At 39.6% G+C, this 24,936-nt stretch overlaps 1 protein-coding gene across 1 annotated transcript in view; it reads right to left on the bottom strand.

The window, feature by feature from the left end:
* Positions 1-24,936, bottom strand: part of LOC145397995 (glutamate receptor ionotropic, delta-1-like) — a 262,257-nt gene that overhangs the window by 38,513 nt on the left and 198,808 nt on the right. The window contains exons 4-5 of the mRNA XM_080270962.1: positions 24,627-24,870; positions 24,273-24,422 (exon numbers count right to left, since the gene is read on the bottom strand). Coding sequence (XP_080127088.1) covers positions 24,273-24,422; positions 24,627-24,870 — 394 coding nt within the window. The remainder of the gene's footprint in view (positions 1-24,272; positions 24,423-24,626; positions 24,871-24,936) is intronic.

The raw sequence follows: 24,936 nt of genomic DNA, 5'->3' as shown, positions 1-24,936 counted from the left end.
AACATTAAAAAGAAATAACAAACTGAGGTAGTGTGACATAATAATGAATGATTATTTATATTCAAATCTTATGTCACCATGCCCACTGCTATGTGAAGTGAATGCAGCAACCATCTGCTGTCTGTCTATCTGTCTGCCTGTCCCATGTGGTGGACAGAAGCAAATAGCATCCATATCACACTATCCTCAACCCTATGGTAAGAAAGGGAGAAAAACAAACAGATATGAAATTTCTAGAATGTTTCTCACATCCCCAGATATAAACCACCAATCTAATCCCACCAGCACAACGCAGCCCCTCCCTGAAAACGACGTCATTCCCGACAAAACAACCTAATTATACCTATATGCAAGTACAGACGTGGTAATCTTCACAACATCGTCTGTGCTGTCTAGGTCCCACAGAGCGCAAAGCACCCTCTGTTTCTGAATCGTCTGCCTAGAAATCCCTTCTAACTGCAGCGTCCCTAGCGTGAAGCAAAGGGAGGCTGACCGCCTCTGTGCTCATGGCATGAAGCCCTGGATCACCAGTGCTGTCAATGACTATGTCACTCTTCTGGGCCCTCCGTTCATCTCCAGTGTCCAGTAGGTCCTTTGCTTCATTTCCAGGTCCAGGTCGCCTGCAGAAATAACGTCAGCATACTTTTCCAAGAGCTTTTTCATTAGTTCATCTGTGGCTAATTCAGACACTGGGTACTCCTGGCAAACAAATCCCACAGGTGGTTTAGTAGTTCTTCCTGGGGATTAACCATACGCCTCTTGCAAGCACTGCTTGGTGACTTCTGATTGAGTTCTTGGCACAACCCCACAACTGTGCCCTGCTGTATCTTTTTGGATGATGTACAAATCTCGCTATAACAACGGGTACTTCTTCTGTTGTAGGGTCAGTCAAGGTCCTTCCCACCACCACTTCCTCTTCTCTCATGCCCTGGCTACTGTGATCCACTGATCTCAGGGGATTGTAAGATGTGCTGTTGATCTTGCAGGGCAGCAGCAACTCTGACTTGAGGAGGATAACTATAGTCCAACTGGGTGTGACTAGCAGACTTCCACCTTCCATGGCCCTCATGAAAACACTCCTTCCACCAAGCTGCATTCACATCGAATGGAAGTCAAGCTGGCTTTGGTGGGACACCAGGCGGTCTAAGCTCAGGATGCAGGTGTCCTCAGTGTCAACAACATCCATGGCTTGGGACTCCTCCCTTCCTCCCAGTCATATCCTGACACCCACTGGTCTCCCACGCTCAATGCAGTGCTTTGTTACTCCACACAGCTGTTGGGAAGTCTTCGGAAGATGCTAATGACTCACCACATCCAGCTACATCAAAGTATTCTTTGATCCAGTGCCACTGACCATAGGCCACACTACACACTCAGTCTTACCATCTCCCTTTGTACACCTGTCACTGGCACCTAAGGGATGTGCTGGGTGGTGACCCTTAGTCAAATACTGTTCAAGGACTTTGATCATGTTCCTCACTTCCTGTATTTCACTGTCTGCTTTATCCCCCACACTACAGGAAACCTCTTCCCTCAATTACTTCCTCACATATTCCTTCTACCTCGCTTTACACCCCTCTCATTGTTGCTACAGTTTATTGGTCACACCCTTTAGCTCCTCTCGTAGCTGGTGAAGCTTTGTTCTCTGCCCACTTTGCTGTTCCTCTAATCTTGCGTAGTGTTGTGCATGGGTTTCTTTTTGTTCATCTTGATATTTCTTTTGTTTTTCTTGCTGTGCTACTTGACATTTTCATTTCTTCTTCTTGATATTTCTTTTGTTCCTCTTCATGTGCTCTGAACGCTGTGAAAATATCTGCCGGAGATATGTTTGGTATTTTGGTAGTCTGTCCATGTGCCTCAATCTCTCAATATGTATCCCACTCCTGACATAATGTTACACTGTAGGGTTCATGGATAGTCAAGATTGATGGATAGCCAAACCAAATGTTAATAAAAGGATTCAACATTTTATGGGTTTATTCATTCTAGGTAAAACAGAGATACACTAGCAAAAGACTTCATTTCATGTCTCTCATGTTATTTCGATCGTAACTCACTCACTACTACTCGCTCACTGACTGACTGACTGCCTGACCCCCACACACTAGCTGACTCAGAGGTGCGACGGTCCTTTTAAATACCTCCCACCTCTACCACGAGCACAGTACAGAATATTCTAGGGTTTAGGAGAGAACTCACATTTCCTCATGCACTGATGCATTTTCTAAAGCCCAGGAGAGAGCTCACATTTTCCAATGGAATAATGCAATAAGATATGCAATACACTTTAGTAATATTAAAAATAATAATAATAATAATAATAATAATAGGTAATAATAATAATAATAATAGGTAATAATAATAATAATAATAGGTAATAATAATAATAAAAATAATAATAATAATAATAATAATAATAATAATAATAATAGCAAAAAGAAATAATTCTTAAGATAAGTAAGAAAAAATAAAACAGAGAAGTTGAGATTTCTATAATATTCCTCACACGTCCAGACAACTGATATAATCCTGTCAGCACAACAACATTTTTATGAAGGGACAAATGTATTTTTATAGGCCACTTTACAGAATTATGTGGATACCATTTTTTATTTAGAGTACTTTTTAAAATATATTTATACTTCTTCTATCGGGACCACGGGTAGATGTGGTTGTGACCTCCCCTCGCCAAGGCCAGTCTGTTTTCCGCTCTCTGAGTACTATCCAAGCTCTTCTTTTTCTTGTCGTACTTTTATGTGGTCTATAATAGTGTAGAATTTATCTTCTTGATACCCGGCTAAAAACAACAGTCATTTTTTTTTCCCCCCAAGACAAAACATCAACACAGATCAGTGAATAGATGTTGGTTACTTTGAGCACAGAATGATGCCAACCAAAATTTTATCACCGATGAAATGAAAGATCAGCAACTTTTAAGTTAAAGACGGGAAACGAACGTACCCTGGATATGGAAGCAGTCCAATCTCTCTTACTAGACAGATTCGTTACAATACAACTATTTGCACCCATGATGCTGTCTGTATATGATGGCAGAGATATTTGTATTTGAGAAGTAAGAACATAATGTGCAGATGAAGAGCAGTGTGTGTGTGTGTGTGTGTGTGTGTGTGTGTGTGTTGGATCACTTACAGCAATGTGTGTGTTCTTACCTAATTGTTCTTACCTAATTGTATCTTTACAGGAATGAGTCAAGCTCGTACTGTCCCGTGTCTTAAACCATATTTATCGTACATATCCTTAAATTTGTGAATTGTTTTGGCACACACTATTTCATTCGGTAGTGCATTCCATTGATCAATTGCTCTGTTTGGGAAACAGAATTTCCTTACGTCATTATCACCTCTCTTCTTATGCAGTTTTTTGCAGTGTCCTCTTGCTGATGCTTCTCCATATGTTAAGTAATCATTTATGTCTATTTTCTCCTTCCCTGATATGCACTTATATAGCATTATCATGTCACCTCTTTTCCTTCTCTCCTGTAGTGTTGGTAGATTCAGTTTATTTAGTCTTTCTTCGTAGCTTAGGTCCCTTAAGTTTGGTATCCATCTTGTAGCGGCCCTTTGAACTTTTTCAATCTTGTCTCTGTGCTTTTTGAGATGAGGACTCCAGACTACTGATGCATATTCCAGGGTTGGTCTAATGAATGATGTTATTATCCTTCTTAGCATGTCTTCATTTATCTATGTGAATGCTATTCTCATATTTGCAAGCAGTGTATACATGTTCCGTACCTTCTCGCTGATGTGGTCAGCCGGAGATAGTCTGTTATTGATAATCACACCTAGGTCTTTCTCTCTTTCTAATGTGTATAAGGTTTTATTTCCTAACTTATAATCCCAATCAGGTCTTTTTCCACTTTAACCAAACTTGATTACATGACACTTGTCCACATTGAAAACCATTTGCCATATACTACTCCATTCATGAAGTTTATTTAATTCTTCTTGTAGCTCTTTACAAGAGTCTGTGTTAGTAATTCTCCTTTGTATTTTTGCATCATCTGCAAACATATTCATATAGCTCTCATTTCCAGTGTTAATGTTTATATCATTTATATACACTAAAAAGATGATTCGTGCCAGCACTGAACCCTGTGGTATTCCACTAGTCACTTCTTTCCATGATGAGTAGTTTCCTCTTAGTACTGTTCTCATTTCTCTTTTTATGAGAAAGTCTTGCATCCAACAAAACAGTTTGCCTCGAATTCCTCCTTGATGGTACAGTTTCGATAAAAGTCTTTGGTGTGGTACTGTGTCAAAAGCTTTCTTGAAATCTAAATAGATACTGTCCACCCATCCTTCCCTTTCCTGTATTGTGTTTGTTACTCTGTCATAGTAGCTCAACAGATTAGTAACACATGATTTTCCTTTTCTGAAACTAAACTGTCTTTCTGTTATCATACTGTGTTCTTCTAGATGATTTACCCAAGCTTTTCTTATAAGCTTTTCAAATACCTTGCTTACAACACTGGTCAGTGATACTGGTCGGTAGCTGAGTGGGTTTTGTCTATTTCCTTTCTTGAATAAGGGGGCAATATTTGCTTTTTTCCAAATATCAGGTAGTTTACCTTGACTCAAGGATTTCTTGAAAATTAAAAATAATGGTTTACTTAACTCCTTTGCACATTCTCGTAGTACCCAACATGAAATTTCATCAGGACCACGTGCTTTTCCTCTGTCTAATCTACTTAACTCCTCCTGGATTACTTTTTCTGCTATTTGTATATCTGGTAGTATGTGTGGACATGCATGTTCTACATAGTCCCTCTCAAATTTTTTTTCTTCTGTAAAAACTGATTGGAAATTCTTATTTAGTGCTTCACAAATATCTTTCTCTTGTTTATAAGTGATTCGCTCGTCCGTAATTGATTGTATTATATCTTTTACTTTGGTTTTGCTTCTGATATAGCTGTAAAACAGCTTTGGTTGATCACTACTTTTATTTATTATATCCTCCTGAAACTGTTTTTGGGCTTCCCTCCTTATTCTTGTATAATCGTTTCTTGCCTGTTTGTAATTATTATACGCCCTTTCACTATCATATCTTCTGTATCTATTCCACAACAAATCTCTTCTTTCTTTTGATTTTTTACATTCTGTATTGAACCATTTCTGTATTTTCTTATCTGCTTCTTTGTGCTGTGGGATGTACTTCTGGACTCCTATTTCATAAACTTCACAGAATTTTTTATATACAGCATTTAAATCTTGTCCTCTAAGCTCATTTTCCCAATCAACTTCTAAGAAATACTTCTTTAAGTCTTGATAATTTCCCTTTCTATAGTTTAGGCTCTTTTTGTAACTGTCATTGCTGTTTAATATGTAATATGCTATCCCGAAGTTATAATTTAGTACTGCATGATCGCTTTTGCCGAGTGGAGGGTGATATATTAAACTGTCAATATCATTTTCTTGCCTAGTAAATATTAGATCTAGCACTGAAGGTACATCAAGTCCTCTTTTTCTGGTGGTTTCCCTGACATGTTGCATTAGGAAAAACTCTTGTACGAGATCCAGGAGCTTTTGGTCCCAACAGCTTTCTTGGCTAATTATATCTAGAGTATTCCAATTTATATTTGTATTAAAATCCCCAGTTAGTATAATTCTTTCCGATTTCTCTTCCATTTTATGTAGTAATGATCTTAAACTCTGAATTGTACTCTCTGCCAGGTCCTCATATTCATCTCTTTCCCATGTGTTTGATCTGGGTGGCATGTACAAATTGGCTACAATTACTTTACCTTCAGATGTGTTGATCTCTACTGCACTCAGTTCTACTTGTGATGGTATATCTAGTTTTATTTCATTGACTTTTAGATTTTTCTTAGTTAATATTATAATTCCTCCTCCCTTTTTTTTAATTTCTGTCTCTTCTCCATATATTGTATTCCTCTAAGTTTAGTATGTCATTGGATATCCTTGGTGTTAATTTTGTTTCAGTTAGGCATATTATTTGTGGTTCATTTTCTCTGACATAATCATTCATCTCTAGTAATTTAGATACCATTCCATCCACATTTGAGTACATCAACTTTATCATCTTGTTTATATACTTGTCATGACATGGTTCTACTACCTTCCTTCTTTTTATTCCATCCTGTTTGTGTACCACTTTCGTACCTGCAATCCTATTACTTTGTAAAAAAAAATTCTTCTCCTCTTCTGATCTTCCCTCATTTTTTGTTTTTGCTTCCTCCCTTTTCTCTTTCAGTAATTCCAGTTCCTCTTGTGTTAGGCATCTTTTTATCCATACATTTTTGAACTCCTCTTTTTCCATAAGATTCTTTGCATTTTTTAGTATCTCTTCCACAGTGTTTACACTCTGGAAAGTCACCTTTAGAGGTCTTGATATGACCCAAAATTAGCACCTCTCACTAGGCAATTAGCGTGAATGGAAGGGAAGGCTTTATATCCATATGTTCACCAAGAGAACTACTCATATGTTGCAGAAATGCTTGTGTAAATCGAGAATATGTAAAATGAAGAAATTCAGTAACATAATATAAGTAATTATTAATAACAAATTTATCAAAATGAATTCCCCCCCCCCACTTGGTATTTATAATGTTTATTCCTGAATGGAGTTGTTTTGGTACTCTGCGTGGTATAGTGTGTGTCGAAAAAAAGAGCAGGCTGCTATTTTTAGTCTGAGTCCAGATAATAGGTACAATTGTGTGTGTTTAGGGATAACCCTCGTGGCCAAAAAACGATAAGACCAGACGGACTGGGGAAGGAGCTGGAAGGGATGGTGAGGTTGTATGTAATTATTGTATGTACAGTAAACAAGGAATATATTTCTCCTGCAAATACAAAAAAATAAAAAACATTACAATAAAAGATAAAATGACACAAATAAGATGAGTAAGGGGAAATAATTCTTACCTTCACGCTTGTAGGATTGTGCGTTGTAGAGTGGACAGCGAGCACGAGGGATGCTTATCTCTCTCCCCTCCCTTCCCAGGTCAAAAGTTCACTTTTACAAGCAGTTTCTGTCTGGGAAACACATTTTCTTGGTTTTCTTAACTTACTTTCTAGTTCGTACTTCTAACACTTATTATCTTAGTCAGTCTTGCACTACCACCACATTATTACCAGCATATACTTAGTTTTGTAAATTGTTCTTTGCGCACTAATTTGTCAATATTTTCAAGTATATAATGTCACACTTAGTACCTTACAGTGGTATGGTACTCTGGGAAGTAGGGAGGGCAGAGAACCACCTTACATCCATGACACTGCTCCCTCTCTGTTGTTGCTGCTGCCTCTCTGTTGTTGTATAAACGTGGCAACGTAGCTGGGCACTCTTGCCAGCTCCTGTTGGTCCGTGGCCTTCACGGGGTGGTGGCAATTATTAGAGAGAATGTGCAACAGCCCAATCCTTGCCACCAAGTCAGTCCAAAAGGTCAGGAATTGTGCTTGTACGCCCCCAATGCGATGATGACAGTGGACTGTATTATTTTCTGCATGATTTTGTATACACAGTTATGTACTAATTTCCTCATAGAGAATCTGTCCATAATTCTGGCAAGAATAGTGATGTGCATTTAGAATGCACATGTCTGCCAGATGGAAAAATAGTTTCTTATACCACTTGACAGAATGACGAATGCACTCCAAACTACCAGTCTGCATGTCGTTCTTATTCGCCAAGTGCATGTTACGATTGTATTCTGTGACTGCATTTGGTTTGTGGATGCATTCACCTGTCACACGCTCCGTTTTCCTTGTGCCAACGAGACCTTCTGTGTGCACAGTTGACAGAATGTGCAGATCAAGCTTGTCTTGCCAATGCAGGACAAGAAGATCCATGCTTCATTGCACCTCCACAATGCCTCTGTCTTTTACTCCTTACTGAACAGTTGCATGCCACTTAGGTTTGACTGCACTGTACCACAGCACCAAATGTCCCTGGCGAGCAGGTGCAGTGACATGTCTGGAGAAGTGTACCAAATATTTGTTTGGAGTATCTGACATCTACCTACATAATCTTCCATAATTTTCTTCACTGCTGTACTAGAAATGCCAAGACGATCATCATTCATCAATATCAGTCAGTATCCCAGTGTATATCATCATATGCACGACAACACCCATCTTATAGTTACACAGTAAAAATATTTTAATGCCAAAACAATGGTGCTTGGATGGGATGTATTGCCTAGAAGAAATACGGCCTTGGAGTAACAGTAATGACTCATCAGTCGTATTCTTATGAAAAGCCCCCCAAAACATTTTACATTGCCTTTGAGGTTCTCCAAAATGGGCTTGATCTTTTCCAAAGTGTCTGTAGGGTCCTCTGTAGTACTGTCAGACAGTGGAAAGGAAATTAAAGATGTTGAAGTACATGTTATGAGACATATGCCTGCCAAACACATCGAGACGTGTAAGAACATCAGTTGTCCGGTATTCAACAATTGCATGTTTCTTCACCAAGAGCATCATCATCATCAGTGCCAAGAAACCATAGAAAGGAGGCACTGTAACGTCAGTCCAAAACAGTGTCTTGTAGGTCCCTTGCTGTCTGGTGGGGAAACATGTTCATCAATGTCACAATGTGTGTTATCGAGTACTGGTCGAAGAACAAAGGAATGTAGCTCAGTACAGAACTGTTGGCCATGAGACCTGTTGTGCCACATACACCAGAGTCACTTTTGTCGAATGTGAAGGTCCCTGGTACGAAATCAGTAGTCGATGTCCAGGAGTAGGATCATAAGGAAGATGATGTTGTCACCTGAGACTGCTTCCTGGAGTCTCTCTTGAGTCTTCTCAGGCAGCTACGTTTTACAACATATTTTTTATTCTACCATGAAAACTGAGTCACATACAAAGTTTGTGTGCCAGTGAGGATGGCCCTGGTACAGGCTCAGGAGGTGAAATAGCGTGAGATGATGAGAGGCCTTGTGAGGTTGAGGAAAGTTGTGATGATGGTGGAGCAAGCCAGGAGGAACTTATGCCATGCTCCAGCTGCAGGTGTTCCTTCACCACGTTCACCTCCTCGGTTGTTATAGTAGGAAATAATTGTTTTTCCACCTTCTTGGCCGATGATGTAGCAATCCTGTGGTGAGAATGAAGTGGAATGTTATTCTCATCCTCAGAGTCATCATATTCGGCATCTCCTGTTGGTGTCATGTCCTACTATAGTCTATTTGATTGACCTGTGCAGCTGAGATGTGTGGGGCGAGTAGGGTGTGTTTGATTCGTGGCTGCTGATTGGCCACCGATGATGTAAATCTACAGGTCCTCTTATTTTAGCACACACACACACACACACACACAGTGGCACCGAGAGAGAACAGACGCACGTCGACACCGCTCTATACCTGGCCAACTTGGCCAGCGGCATTACCTAAATAAGTATCTTCATATGAGTCAAGCTCTGTACAAGGTTAGACTTAATGGTGTTCTAATATAAAAAAGTTTTAAGTAAGACTTGGTCAAACAGAAAAGTAAACAAGCAGCGCAAGAATGCGCACAATCAACTGATCGTTGTTTAGTCTACAATCTGCCCCAGGGAATGTATTATATGCACTTTTAGTACTGCAAAATGACCACATACTTTAGTGAAGCAAATTTGGAAAAGAAAAGGGATAAAGGTAGAAAGCAGGATGAATGTTTTACCAAGAACTGGTTGAAATGGAGACTCAAAACAAACTGGTTGAATGAGTACATAGGTTAGAGACGGCTTTTCAAAATGAGATTGATGAAATTAAGAAACAAATGCACTTGCAAAAGGAAGAAATAGAAAAATTAGGAAAGGAAGTCAGCAAGAAAGACACAACCATAAATGACCTAACAGTTGAAGTGGGTACACTTAGGAGGAAAATATGTGAATTGGAGAGTACAGTAGTCAACCACGAGAGTATTATGGAAGAGTTCAAAAATGATACAGAGACAATTAGGCAAGTAAGCAGTCTGATAGACCAGAGCTGTGATATTGAGGAGAAGATAACACAGGTGAATGAAGCTGTGCAAAGGCACAAAAATGATGTGCAAAAAACCACTTATGCTGAAATGGTGAAACTAAAGGAAGACTTGGAAACAAGGGTGAAAAAAAAAACATTAAAAAGGAAGTGAAAAGAATAATCCAAATAATTCCTAAGTTAGTCTGAGATTCAGTAGATATTAACAAATCTATAGTAATCACTGGTATAGAAGAAGAAGAAGTAAAAAAACAAGATCTCAAGAGACAAAAAGGCGATGGCAAATGTAATGGGCAAATTGAAAGAAGTATCAGAGGAAATCTGTAGTAAAGACATAGAGGAACACAAAAGGTTAGGGATATACGAGAAAAGCAAGTCAAGACCCCTAAAGGTTACATTCCAGAGTTTAAACACCGTGGAGGAGATACTAAAAAATGCAAAGAATCTTATTCAAAAAGAGGAGTTCAAAAATGTTTGGATAAAAAAATGCCTAACACAAGAGGAACTGGAATTACTGAAAGAGAAGACGAGGAAGCAAAAACAAAAAATGAGGGAAGATCAGAGGAGGAGAAGAATATTTTTTTTTTTTTTACAAAGTAATTGGATTGCAGGTACGAAAGTGGTACATAAACAGGAGGGAATAAAAAGGAGGAAGGTAAAAGAACCAAATCATGACAAGTATATAAACAAGATGATTAAGTTGATATACTCAAATGTGGATGGAATGGTATCTAAATTTTTAGAGATGAATGATTATGTCAGAGAAAATGAACCACATATAATATGCCTAACTGAAACAAAATTAACACCAAGGATATCGAATGACATCCTAAACTTAGAGGAATATAATATATGGAGAAGAGATAGGAACTTAAAAAAAGGAGGAGGAATTATAATATTAACTAAGAAAAATCTGAAAGTAAAAGAAATAGAATTAGATATACCCTAACACGTAGAACTAATTGCAGTAGAGATAAATACATCTGAAAGGAAAGTAATTGTAGCCAATTTGTACATGCCACCCAGATCAAATACATGCGAAAGAGACGAATATAAGGAACTAGCGGAGAGTACAATTCGGAGTTTAAGAGAATTACTACATAAAATGGAAGAGAAATCCAAAAGAATTATACGTGACTGGAGATTTTAATACAAATATAAATTGGAATACTCTAGATATAATTAGCCAAGAAAGCTGTTGGGACCAAAAGCTCCTGGATCTTGTGCAAGAGTTTTTCGTAACGCAACATGTAAGGGAAACCACCAGAAAAAGAGGACTTGATTTGCCCTCAATGCTAGATCTCATATTTAATAGGCAAGAAAACGATTTAATATATCACCCTCCATTCGGTAAAAGCGACCATGCAGTATTAAATTGCAATTTCAGGATTGCATATGACATAGATAACAGCAATGAAAGCTACAAAAAGAGCCTAAACTCTAAAAAGGGAAAGTATCATGACCTAAAGATGTACTTCTTAGAAACTGCTTGGGAAAAGGAGCTTAGAGGACAAGATTTAAATGCTATATATGAAAAATTCTGTGAACTTTATGAAATAGGAGTCCAGAAGTACATCCCACAGCACAAAGAAGCAGAAAAAAAAATAAAGAAATGGTTCAATACAGAATGTAAAAAATAAAAAGAAAAAAGAGATTTGTTGTGGAATAGATACAGAAGACACAATAGTGAAAGGGCATATAATAATTACAAACAGGCAAGAAACGATTATACAAGAATAAGGAGGGAAGGCCAAACAGTTTGAGGAGGATATCATAAATAAAAGTAGTGATCAACCAAAGCTATTTTACAGCTACATCGGAAGCAAAACCAAAGTAAAAGATAAAATGCAATCCATTACTGACGATGGAATCACCTATACACAAGAGAAGGATATTTGTGAAGCACTAAACAAGAATTTCCAATCAGGTTTTACATAGGGAAAAAATTTTGGGAGGGATTATGTGGAACATGCATGCCCACACATACTAGCTAATATACAAACATCAGAAAAAGAAATACAGGAGGAGCTAAGTAAATAAGACAAAGGAAAAGCAAATGGTCCTGATGAAATATCATGTTGCGTGCTACGTGAATATGGAAAGGATTGAAGTAAACAATTATTTTTAATTTTCAAGAAATCCTTGAGTCAAGGTAAACTACCTGATATTTGGAAGAAAGCAAACATTGTTTCCTTAATCAAGAAAGGGATTAGACAAAATCCACATAACTACCGACCAGTATCACTAACCAGTGTTGTCAGCAAGGTATTAGAAAAGTTTATAAGAAAAGCTTGGGTAAATCACCTAGAAGAACACAGCACCGTATGATAACAGAAAGACTGTTTGGTTTCAGAAAAGGAAAATCATGTGTTACTAATCTGTTGAGGTACTATGACAGAGTAATAGACACATTACAGGAAAGAGAAGGATGGGTGGACAGTATCTATTTAGATTTCAAGAAAGCTTTTGACACAGTACCACACCAAAAACTTTTATGGAAACTGTACCATCAAGGAGGAATTCGAGGCAAACTGTTTTGTTGGACGCAAGATTTTCTCATGAAAAGAAAAATGAGAACAATACTAAGGGGAAATTACTCATCATGGAAAGAAGTGACTAGTGGAGTACCACAGGGCTCAGTGCTGGCAACAAACTTGTTTTTAGTGTATATAAATGATATAAACAGTAACACTAGAAATGATAGCTATCTAAATATGTTTGCAGATGATGCAAAAATACAAAGGAGAATTACTAACACAGACTCTTGCAAAGAGCTACAAGAAGAATTAAATAAACTTCATGAATGGAGTAATACATGGCAAATGGAATTCAGTGTGGACAAGTGTCATGTAATCAAATTTGGTAAAAGTGGAAAAAGACCTGATTAGGATTATACAATAGGAAATAAAACCCTACACACATCAGAAAGAGAGAAAGACCTAGGTGTGATCAATAACAGACTATCTCCGGCTGACCACATCAGGAAGAAGATACGGACCATGTATACAATGCTTGCCAATATGAGAATAGCTTTTATATACATAAATGAAGACATGCTAAGAAAGATAATAACATCATTCATCAGACCAACCCTGGAGTATGCATCAGTAGTCTGGAGTCCTCATATCAAAAACACATACACAAGATTGAAAAAGTTCAAAGGGCCACTACAAGATGGGTACCAAGCTTATGGGATCTAAGCTACGAAAAACGACTAAATAAACTTAATCTACAAACACTACAGGAGAGAAGGAAAAAGAGGTGACATGATTATGCTATATAAATGCATATCAGGGAAGGAGAAAATAGACATAAACGATTACTTAACGTATGGGAAAGCATCAGCAAGAGGAAACTGCAAAAAACTGCATAAAAAGAGAGGTGATAAAGACGTAAGGAAATTTTGTTTCCCAAATAAAGCAATTGATCAGTGGAGTGCACTACCGAATGAGTGTGTGCCAAAACAATTCACAAATTTAAGGATATGTACGATAAATATGGTTTAAGACACTGGGCAGTACGAGCTTGACTCTTTCCTGTAAAGATATATATATATATATATATATATATATATATATATATATATATATATATATATATATATATATATGAGCTGCTTGCAGTATAAGCAACCAGTTTAACCCTTCGCAGGCCAGGGTTTACCAAGTTACACTGAAGTTTGATGGGGTCCCGGCGGACTCCCAAAATTAATGGTGGATTTTTGTCATATGCGTAAAATTACATCTAAAAAATTTTGTATCCAGGACACGGCACGTGGAGCCAACCCACCAAGTGTCCCTTTTTTAAAATTATTTCAACCAAATTATTTCATTTTATTGGAATTTTATTAAAGTTTGAGTACTGAGAAGTACAGATCCTATAGTTATTTGAATGTCTGATTGTCAGTATTCTCGGGAGAGGTTCTCAACATAACAGGTTCATGTATAAAGTAAATTAGAGTGATGAAAAGATATAACTATCCTTATATTGTTAAAATTTGAGACAAAGATTTTTTGTTTTCAGCATTACACATATATAAAGAAAACTTAATTTTATCAGAAGAAAACAACTAAATGATTAGTACATATCTTATAAATAAATAGGCAAGTGCCTTCTATAAAGAGAAAACAAAAGAAAAAATAAAACTATCCTTATAATGTTCATCAGTTTCAGATACAGATAAATCACTGTCTGAATCATTTTCTTCTTCTTGTTCACCTTCTGCCACTTCTGTTGAGGAATATAACTTTGATACTGGCATTGGCCTTGTCCTTAATTTTTATAATTTGAAAAAACTGAAAAAATATATTAAAAAAACAGTCACACGAAAGGCCAGGTGGGGTCCTGGCAGACTCCACTAACACTGCTCGCAATGTCACTCCTAAATGGTGAGAGATTTTTTGTTCAAATTTTGTGTGCATGTAATATAACCATCTACAGTAAAAGTCATGGGAGGCCAGGTTGTGAAAATAAGAAATGGCTTAATGGCAACATTTTAAAAACATGCTGGGGTCCGCAGGGGCCCCATTGGCTCATGGGTTAAATATGGAATATTTCCAAATCTAAAGAGGCCAAAATTAGCTTTGAAAGCTTACCATTATCAAAGAAAATTAAAGCTGATTATAAAGTCTTATCAAGCAATGAGTGACGTTTGAAGTAAATTATCCACCCACGGTGTATACATACGTCCATATGTTCCATTGCATCCACCCATGGTGTACACATATGTCCGCATGTTCCACTGCATCCACCCACGGTGTACACCTTTGTCCACATGTTGCAGTATTATATCCACCCAGGGTGTACAGTATACACCTACATTTGCCTGTTGCACTACAATACATGCCTGCATTTACTTCAATGACATCAGCATCAGCGTCAGCGATTCAAACACACCCAACTTGCCCCATACATGTAGCTGCACAGGTCAGTCAAATAGCCTATAGCATGTTTTCTCATCTGACAAGTCGTCAATGCTACTTAATCAGTCTTCTTCACATTGAGTGTGGTCTTCTTCACTCTCCCCATCCTCAGGGAAGAGTTCAGCAGATTTCAGGGCTTGTAAGGCCCTGGGTTGAGTGCAGAGGCCGGCCACGTGAGGGGGCCATTGTCCACTCAAGGCTGATTTATAAGTTGTACTGACAGCCTGAGTGGTCTGAAGGGTTGAGAATGTCAGTGTCAATATCTCCCAGACCGTTCATCCCCTTCCCACAATTGTTCGCACTTGTTGACAGATTGTGATAATTCGACCTCACCGGCAATGGCACGATAAATCGTCGCTCGATGGCTGTGGCCATTGAGATGTTAGGGCATAGCACAATGTGTGAGGGAATGATTACACTGGTCAACAAAAATAAAATTACTTCATGATTCTGAATTGAAATGGTCTGATTCTACGGTAATCGAAGGTGCTGAACTCGAATAAGGCATCAGTAAGGACGTATCAAGTCCGGTTCTTGAAAACCAGTATATCGGTGTATCTTGCTCAGAGGATGTGACTCATACATTTGTTTTAGTTCCACGATTAAATTTGTATTATTGTTGCAGATTACATATACTGTTTCCACTTCTATTCTTGCAGAATTTCTCAATCACTTTCACAGTGGTGAAAGATTGAACGCCACAAATGTGTAAACGATCCTGACCGTTTTTGTTACATTTGTGGAGCATTCACCCTGGAAAGCTTCAAGAAACCCATCACGAGGGCTGTTTGAATGAACTACAAAAGGTACTTCAAATGTCCGTTGGGCAATCAAGACAAGAAATGAGTGCCTCACATAGCATGTAGGTCCTGTGTGAACCACCTGAGTGCATGGATCCATGGAAAATGAAGTTTGAGTTTGTCATTTGCTGTACCAATGGTGTGGGGAGAGCCCAAAGACCACAGCAACGACTGGTACTTCTGTCTCACGAACATCAAAGGAATAACTGTCAAGACACGAGCCACAGTACAATACCCCAATATTGCGTCTGCAATCCGACCAGTGCCACACAGTGCAGAACTACAAGTTCCAAATCCACCTGCTGAACATGAGCTAGGCAGTGAATCTGATTCTAGTTATAGCCCCATGGATGATGACTACCAGGACGACTCAGGAAACAGAGGGCCTAAACCATTCAACCTGGAAGCCCTTCAAGATCTCATATGGGACCTTGATTTGTCTAAAGAAAAGGCAGAGCTCCTTTGATCACGACTGAAGCAGTGTAACCTGCTGGAAGATGGAGTGCACACTACTACGGCGTGTCATCAGCACAGACAACTGTCTGCATTTTTCAAAATGGCAAACAACCTTTGCTACTGCAATTATGCAGTGTCTCTCTTGAAACAACTCCGCAAGTCTGATCCCTACAAGCTGGATGATTGGAGGCTGTTTAGAGATTCAGAAAAAGACACTCTGAAAGCAGTCCTCCTATACAGCAGGAATTGGCTTCAATCTGTGCTAATAGGACACAAAGAGAAGGTGACTGAGAGCTATGAAACTATGAAGATTGTGCTTTCTTCTATCGAGTATGAGAAGCATCAGTGGAAAATATGTGGGGACCTCAAAGCAATCAGTCTACTTCTGGGCCTTCAGAGCAGTAACACAAATCACATGTGCTTTCTCAGCTTGTGGAACAGTACAGCTAATGCTGAGCACTATATAAGAAAACAATGGCCGGCAAGACAAAAAGATGCACTCGGAAGGTTCAACTGTCTTCACAAACCCCTTGTGGAAGCAGATAAGATATTCTTGCCTCCAAATCATCTCAAGCTGGGCTTGGCAATAAATTTCGTAAAAGCCATGGATCAAATAGGTACCGGGTTTCAATACTTGTCTATGAAGCTCGGTGGCATGGTATCTGAAGCCAAGTTGAAAGCAGGGGTCTTGAATGGTTCTCAGATCTGCATGCTGGTTAATGATGGTGACTTCATCAAGGCATTAAACCCACTGGACAAGGATGCATGGGAATCATTCGTGAATGTCTCACAGAACTACCAAGGAAACCATCATGCAGACGACTACAAAGAAATTGTGGAAGGGACGTTACAGAGTTATCGAGCTCTGGGTTCACAGATGTCCTTGAAGATTCATTTCTTTCACTTCCACCTTGATTTCTGCCCAGATAACCTCGGAGACATCAGTGACGAGCACAGTGAAATGTTTCACCAAGACATTGTTGTAATGGAGAGCAGATATCAAGGCTGATTAAGTCCCAACATGATGGGTGACTACTGCTACATTTTACAATGTGAAGAGAGTCAGCTGAACAAGCAGAAAAGCAAGGTGCAGAAGTGTTTTTAGAACTTCATTGCATGCTAATAAAATGTGCATTGCATTTCCATATTTTTGTACCATAAATCATCACAATATTATCTGTGTGTGCCTCAATATATGTTTCAAGGTTGAGACAAGTTATACAACAATGAGTATGTTTTCAGTCTGATATTGAAGAAACCTGGTTTGATAGCGCATAATGAAAATCAGATTTGAAATCAGTGCTATCAATGTAGTTAGGGACACATATTCACATATGAGAACCATTTTGGCTATTGACCAGTGTTATTGTAAAATGTCTGGTGATTTACTTGATTTATCACCCTTATTATTGATTGCCTAGGGATATATAGCACTGTCTTGGCTAATCATGTACTATGATTATTATTGTAATTGCATGAAAAGTCTTCACCCATCACATCCAGGGATTGTTTTCACTATCCAAACCACCAGAAGGTGTTTTTCTTAAATATCACCTTTATTAAACCATAATTTCTCAGCTAATATATTATTATACTATATTATAACATAGTGCTGTAATCATAATAATAATAATACAATAACAATAATACTACAAAAGACTAGATCATGCATACATGGCCCCCAGACCGCCCCGGAAAGACATGTATACACGTCACCAGGTCGGGAGGGGTTAATAAGTGGTAAAGTTTTAGATCTTCCATTATTTCAGCTAACAACAAAGCAGAGGAGTCGAGTGACTGAAGTACATGCATGCGGATACACATAAAGAGCTCAGATGAAAATGGCTACTGCTTTGTTCAATACTTTCCTAAATTCATCCTTCCAGCCTGAGATTACTGTTTTTAACCAAATAAACTTTACTTTGTGCCAACCACCAAATCACTTGGTCCATGTGTGTGTGTGTGTGTGTGTGTGTGTGTGAGAGAGAGAGAGAGAGAGACAGACAGACAGAGACAGAACCTTGCATTGTGTGTCGATGAATAAGCAACATATTTTTCAGGGCATGTTCTTCCAATAAATCTCCATTGACCCCAGTGGAGATGTGTGTGTGTGTGTGTGTGTGTGTGTGTGTGTATCACTTGCCTGATAATTTAGATCTAGAATGGAAAATAATGCTAGATATATTGTTTGCTATATACAGATCTAGACTAATTTGTTTTGATAAAAAAAAAATAATGATAGGAGAAAGAGAGAGAATTTATGCAACCAGACAGAAAATGGGGAATGAATTATAAACTGATGTGGTGGTGGAACGAGGAGGTGCAGGAAAGGGTAAAAGAGAAGAAAGGGGGAGAGAAGATATTTAACAGAACTGGGAATGAAGATAAAGAGACACTAAAAACGCAAATAAAGTAGCCAAAAAAATGGTAGCAAAAGCAAAGGCAAGAGCAGCAGATCAGCTGTACGAGGAACTGGATACACTGGAAGTTTGGAAGAAGATCGTTGTATTGGGAAAAAGGAGAAACAAAGTGACAAAAGATCTTATGCATATAAAGTAGATAAATGATGGTGGGGGTAGGGTACTGAGCGCAGTGGAGGGCATAACAGGAAGGTGGAAAGAGTATTTCGAGAATTTACCAAACGAGGAAAATGAAAGGAGCATTTTTGGAGTTGGGACGCCAAATGAGAGGGAAACACCTGAAATTAGAAGAGAGGTAGTCGAAGCAGCACTGAAAAAGGTGAAAAATGGGAAGGCAGCGAGACCAGACGAAATACCAGCACAGGCATGGATAAGCTTGGGAGAAGATGAAGTAAATGTATTAGGAGATTTAATGCAGAAGATAAATGATCAGGAGAAAATATCGGAGGCCTGGCGAGAAAATGTGATAGTACCAATCTATAAGGAAAAAGGTGACACTCAGGACTGGAAACTATTGGGGTATAAAGCTGATGCCACACACAGTGGAATTTTGGGAAAGAACAGTAAGGAAAAAAGTTAAGGAAGGAAACACACCTTGGTGAACAACAGTTCAGATACATACCAAGAAAAGGAACAGCAGTTGCAATCTATCCACGGCGTCAAAGCCTGGAAAATTTGGGAGAGAAACAGAGAAAGCTGCTTATGATTTTTGCTGACTTGGAAAAAGTGTATGATACTGTGCCAATGTGGGAAGTAGGGAGATATATGAGCGAGAAGGGCGTTTCAGAAAAATATGTGCGACTGGGTAAGGATACTGTATGTAGCCTATGACCGGGAAAGAACTCGGGTCAGAAGTAGTGTCGATATGACAGAGAAGTTTCCATTAATAGTTGGGCTACATCAGGGATCTTCCTTGAGTCCCTATATCGACGATTTGTTAATGGATGTTTTGAGGAAAGGCATCATTGAAGAAGGCCCATGGGTTATGTTTGCACATGATATTGTGCTGATAGATACCACCAGAGGGAATAAAACGGAAGTTGGAGGAGTGGAGAAAGAAAATGGAGGATAGAGGCCTAAAAAATAGTTGGATAAACACAGAATATGTATGTTTTAATGGAGAAGAACAGGGAGATGTGAGTTTGCTAGGAGAAAAGTTGAACAGAGTTGGGACATTCAAGCATATGACGGCAGACTGGATGCAGAAATTAATCATAGGATACAGGCGGGATGGAGAAACTGGAGGAATATGTTAGGAGCGTTATGAGGTAGAAAAATCTGCGCAAGAGTGAAAGGAAAAGTATATAAAATGGTGGTAACGCCTGCAACGATATATGATTTGGAAACTTGGCCCATAAAGAAGTCTAAGGAGAGAAAGCTGGAGGTGGTGGAAAGTGCGGATACTGAGATGGATGTGTGGGGTTATGAGAATGGACAAAATCAGGAATGAGAGAATTAGGGGAACGATTAAGGTTGTGGGAATCTCAAAGAAGGTGCAGGAGAGGCGACTACTTTGGTACGGACTTGTAATGAGAAGGAATGAGGACTATGTGCATACAAGAGTGATGGACATGGAAGTGGAGTGTAGACGGAGAAGGGGTCGGCCGAAGAGATGGTGGATGGACTGTACACGCCGAGATATGAGGGAGAAAAATATTCCAGGGATGCATTTGGACATATAGGAGAATGGTGATGACTAGTCAGAAACACCGATCCTTTAATTATAAACATGAGCCAAGCGATGGAAGAAGAAGAAACTATAGGTGAAGGCACAGATAGAAGGATAGAAACCGTAAGAGGGCAGTTTGGCAATTAAAGATTTATGCCAGACATGATCGAAAGCATTTGAGATGTTAAGTGCAATGGCAAAGCTTTTGCCAAAGTCCCGACAGCAGGAGAACCAGGAGTCAGAAAGGTAGCTTAGAAGATCGCCGGTGGAGCTTCTCTGACAGAACCCATACTGACGATCAGAAAGAAGGTTGTGATAGGAAAGATACTTTAAAATTTTTCTATTAACATTTGACTCAAAAACTTTTGAGATACAGGATGTTAAAGCAATTGGACGATAGTTAGAGGATTGGGAATGGTCACCCTTCTTTGGGACTGGCTGAATGATAGCAAACTTTCAGCAAGAAGGAAAGGTACAAGTTCATAGACAAAGACAAAAGAATTGGCCTAGGCAGGGTTTGTAAGCACAGAAGCACAGTTATTGAGAACAACAGGAGGGACTCCATCAGGCCCATATGCGTTGTTAGTATTGAGGCTTGAGATGGCAGAAAATACATCAGCTGAAGACATTTTAATGTCAACCATGAGGAAGTCAGAGGGGGGAAGTGAAGGAGGAACAGCACCGGAATAATCTAAGGTGGAACTGCAGGAGAAAGTCTGAGCAAAGCACCATATACACTTCTATCAGATAGAGCAGTAGCATGATATATGTTCAATTCCCCAGCATTTAGAGCACCATGGCTGTTCGTCCTTCATTCTGTGTAACTCACAGAATCTGAGACAAGGGAGGAAACTGAAGTTTACTACTCGTGGAGGAGGGTCTGGGAGACTCTAAGTGACAACATGACAGTTAATGGGCATCCCATTTTGATGGAAATGATGAGCAGTATAGATGCCAGGGAGTTCAGTGTAGATGCCAGGGAGTTCCTTAGACAAGGAAGAGTCAACGCCAACAGGGTGGAGGGTGATGAGGTAGGCAAGGAACTTTCAGAGCCTGTTAACTGAGTCCTGAACATCCAGGAACAAGGACAGAAACTCACTATTCGTGACCCTGTCTATGATATCCGTATGTCGTCTTGAGATATAATTGAAGCAGGAGGTGACAGTGACATCTTGACCTCAGCTAGCTCCCTATCGAGACGAACGTCTTGGTGACCTCAGAGAGTCAACAAATCTTCACATCAACAGTCTGGTACTCTTTATAGAGAAGTGTGACGTACTCAGCCAAGGAAGCAAATGCTGGCGGAACTGATGCGGGCTGGGAAGGTGTGTCTGAGGAGTGAAGCGATGGAGGAAGTGGTCAGGAATCTTGCATTGACAAGAAGTCTCATTTCAAATGGATGTTTTTGAAGCAGGGAACGATGGTTCATTGTTAATATCTGACGCATGTTCCACATGGTGTTTGATGGAGGTGCAGGCTTGGGTGACAAGGTGGGGGGCTCCAGGTTGAGGCAGCCTGGGAGTCACCTCGATTGCGTTAGATGTGGAGCCCTGTTGTCTATGAAGGTCAAGTGGGGGCCAAGCTTCCTCAGACGGGAAGTTGTCGTCACTGGGTGCTAGGTCGACTTCAAGATCAGGGAAGGTGGCAGGTCCAGAGTATTCAATATATCCCCAATAGGGTAACGATCAGAGCACTGGCAACACCTTCCCCAGTGGAGTGGAGTTGGTACGTGTGCTCGAGCAGAGTGACATAACCATGACGATGCTAAATTTCACACTCCTCGCACTGGGCGTGAAGAGACACAAGAACTTCCAATGGAAGGGGACACTCCATGTGTATGGATTTTTATACGGAAAATAATGACAATGTCCAAAAACTCTTAAATTCCCAGGTAACACTATACTGAAGACTACGCTTCACTATAGCTCTCTGCCAAGGTCGGAGGGTGGCACATTGCTAGGTCCTTCAGAATTTCATGTAAATCAGGAGAGTTTTCTCACGGGTTTGTTTACTTGCCGCGATGGTGGTAGTTGGTAGTTGTTATGTTGGTACTTGGTGGTAGTAATGGTGGTTATTGATGGTGGTGTAATGTTGGCAGTTGGTAGTAGTAATGGTGGTAGGTGGTTGTGGCAGTAATGGTAGTAGTCAGTGTCGTGGTAATGGTGGCAACTGATGGGGTAGTAATGGTGATAGTTGGTAATGGTAGTAATGGTAGTAGTTGGTGGGAGTAGTAATGGTGGTTGGCAGTGGTTGTAATGGTGGTTGGCATTAGTGTTAATGGTGGCTGTCAGTGGTGGTAGGTAGTGGTGGTAATGATGGTAGCTGTGGCAGTAGTTAGTGGTGGTAACGATGGTAGTTGATGTTGGTGGTGGTAATGATAACATTTGGCAGTGGTAGTAATGGTGGTCGTTGTGGTACCCTATCAGTTGTTGGAAATGCTGGTAATAGGTGATGGTGGAAGTACAGGTATTGGTGTTATTTGGCGGTGGTTGTAATAATGGTGGAGGTTATAATGACAGTAGTTGGAGGTGGCTGTAATGATGGTGGTTATAATGATAGTAGTTGTTTCTGGTTGTAGTGGTAGTAGTCGGTGGTGGTTGTAATGGAAGTAGTTGGTGGTAGTTGTGATGCTATTTTTTTCTGTGATGATTGAAATTGTAGTACTGGCAGTGGACGATGGTAGAAATAATGATGGTGGTGGTGGTAAGTAGACCTTGGCTACCGTAGTTATGTCTCTCCTTCACGCACAAACTCTCCCTCCTCCCTCCTCTTCCCTCTCGCCTTCCCCATCCTTGCCCTGCCCCCAAGCATCCTTACTTTCGATATTGAGTGATAATTATTCTCACTGGTCATGCAATACTGTACACATTTAACGCATTTTTCTCATCATACGATAAAGTTAGATACCATTTTAAAATAACAAGTGTGGTCATTATATGCTCAAATTTGAACTGAATCGTCTGACTCAGTAATATTGGCAGTAACGTTGACAGGTCGTGGCTGCAGTTCGCAGTGTTGGCCTTAATGCAGACTATATTGACAGATTCTCCGAATGTCTATAGTCATATAGGAAGGGACACAATGTTTCTAAGCAACAGTACATGACAAGCATCACATCCTCTCTTTTTCTAAACACTCAAAAGTATTATCTTACGGACATTATGTTATAGTTTTGTGTGAATTGTTTGGCCTCCTGAGGCAGAGCAGAGAACTTTGAAGCCTTTTGACTGAATGGATGTGGCCACTTCATTGTCTGTCTGATAATTCTCGGCATACCTGCTTTATCTTTCCTATTTCAGGAACTCTCCTATTCTATACAATTCTGGGAAAGAGAGTTGAGATGATGGTGATATTAATGATGATGACATCACTAGCAATATGCTAAGCTCCCTAATGTGACAGAGTGAACATATTTTCAGCTGGCTTGTGTCTTATCCATTGCTACGAATGTTGGAAAAACACGGCCATAACAAGAAGCGGTGCCAAGGCAAAGTAAACCCGTCCCCGGAAGTTATTTAAGTGCTGACGTAAAAACACAACAGGATAATCTAGTCAAAGATGCCACATATCAGATTTCGGGTAAATCGGGTGAAAATTGACGATTTTATGTCCATTTGATGTTTTAGGCCCGACCCACCTGACACTGAGCCCCCTACTGCTAACTGGGGGGGTGACCCTTCTGAGGTATTGAGGCATGTTATAGGATGCAGATTTGAAACATGTACTTTTTCGTTTTAGTTTCATGTCAATATGACGATTGTAGAAGGAGTTATGACGAAAAAAAGATTTTTACCCATCCCCGTTATTTTACATTTTTTGGGCCTGCGGCCTGGACCTTGGCCGAATTTGGCCCAGAATTTACTCAGATAATAAGAAGTTCATAGCCCATCATCCCTGTAATTTTAGTCAAACTCGCATGAGTACTTTTGGCGTAAAGTTATTAACAGACGGACAGACTTAAAAAAAACAAAAAAAAAAAACAGACAAACCGAGTGAAAATAGTACTCGACCCCGAGCCCCTCCGGGTCTGGGACGGGTAAAAATGTACCCTGATACTAAACTTACTTGAGTTCCTTTGTTGACCAAATTTCCTTTATGAATTTCAACTATCTTGGCATATATTCCAGTCTCCACTAGTCGGGTGAGATGATCAGAGATGATGGTGGTGTATGGAGTGTTGCGTCGCAGGTACCAAGCCAAATAGCCTTTGTAGAGCTGTGAATATGTACAGTAATTACCGTCTCTTTGTACGGGACACAGTCATAACTAACTTAACTCTGCATCAGTTGCCCTGAATGAAGTCTGTTTCATTGATACACTGTTGTATTTCGCGAGGAAATTGATGTACTGAAGCATATTATGTATTGTAATATCACAGGTTTTATTATAAAATAAAAATCTGCTACAAACGATACTTACCTTTTCATTCAAGACGTAGGTAGTTCGCGTAATCTTTTTGTTATGTAAGTTGTAGATGAGATAATCATAAGAGCACATCAAGGCATGAGTACCAGCAAGAACCTTATTAAGCAGAAATCCGTAAGGGTCCGCATTATTAAGGTTGGTGTCTAAGAACAGCTTATCCCCCAGGGTTGCCAGAGTGGGGTTCTCGGAGGACTTCAGGGCTTCGGGCACCGGACCTCCGTAGTTAGCCATGGAAGGTCTTAGTAGGAGGTGATCAAAGAAGAGACAATAATGAAAGGTTAGTTAGTTGTAAGGTGGGAAAGAA

This window comes from Coenobita brevimanus, chromosome 44 (assembly GCF_032717465.1).
Source record: "Coenobita brevimanus isolate Jiangsu-jjx chromosome 44, ASM3271746v2, whole genome shotgun sequence".
In the NCBI taxonomy this organism is placed as follows: domain Eukaryota; kingdom Metazoa; phylum Arthropoda; class Malacostraca; order Decapoda; family Coenobitidae; genus Coenobita; species Coenobita brevimanus.
This window is presented reverse-complemented; position numbering and strand designations above follow the sequence as displayed.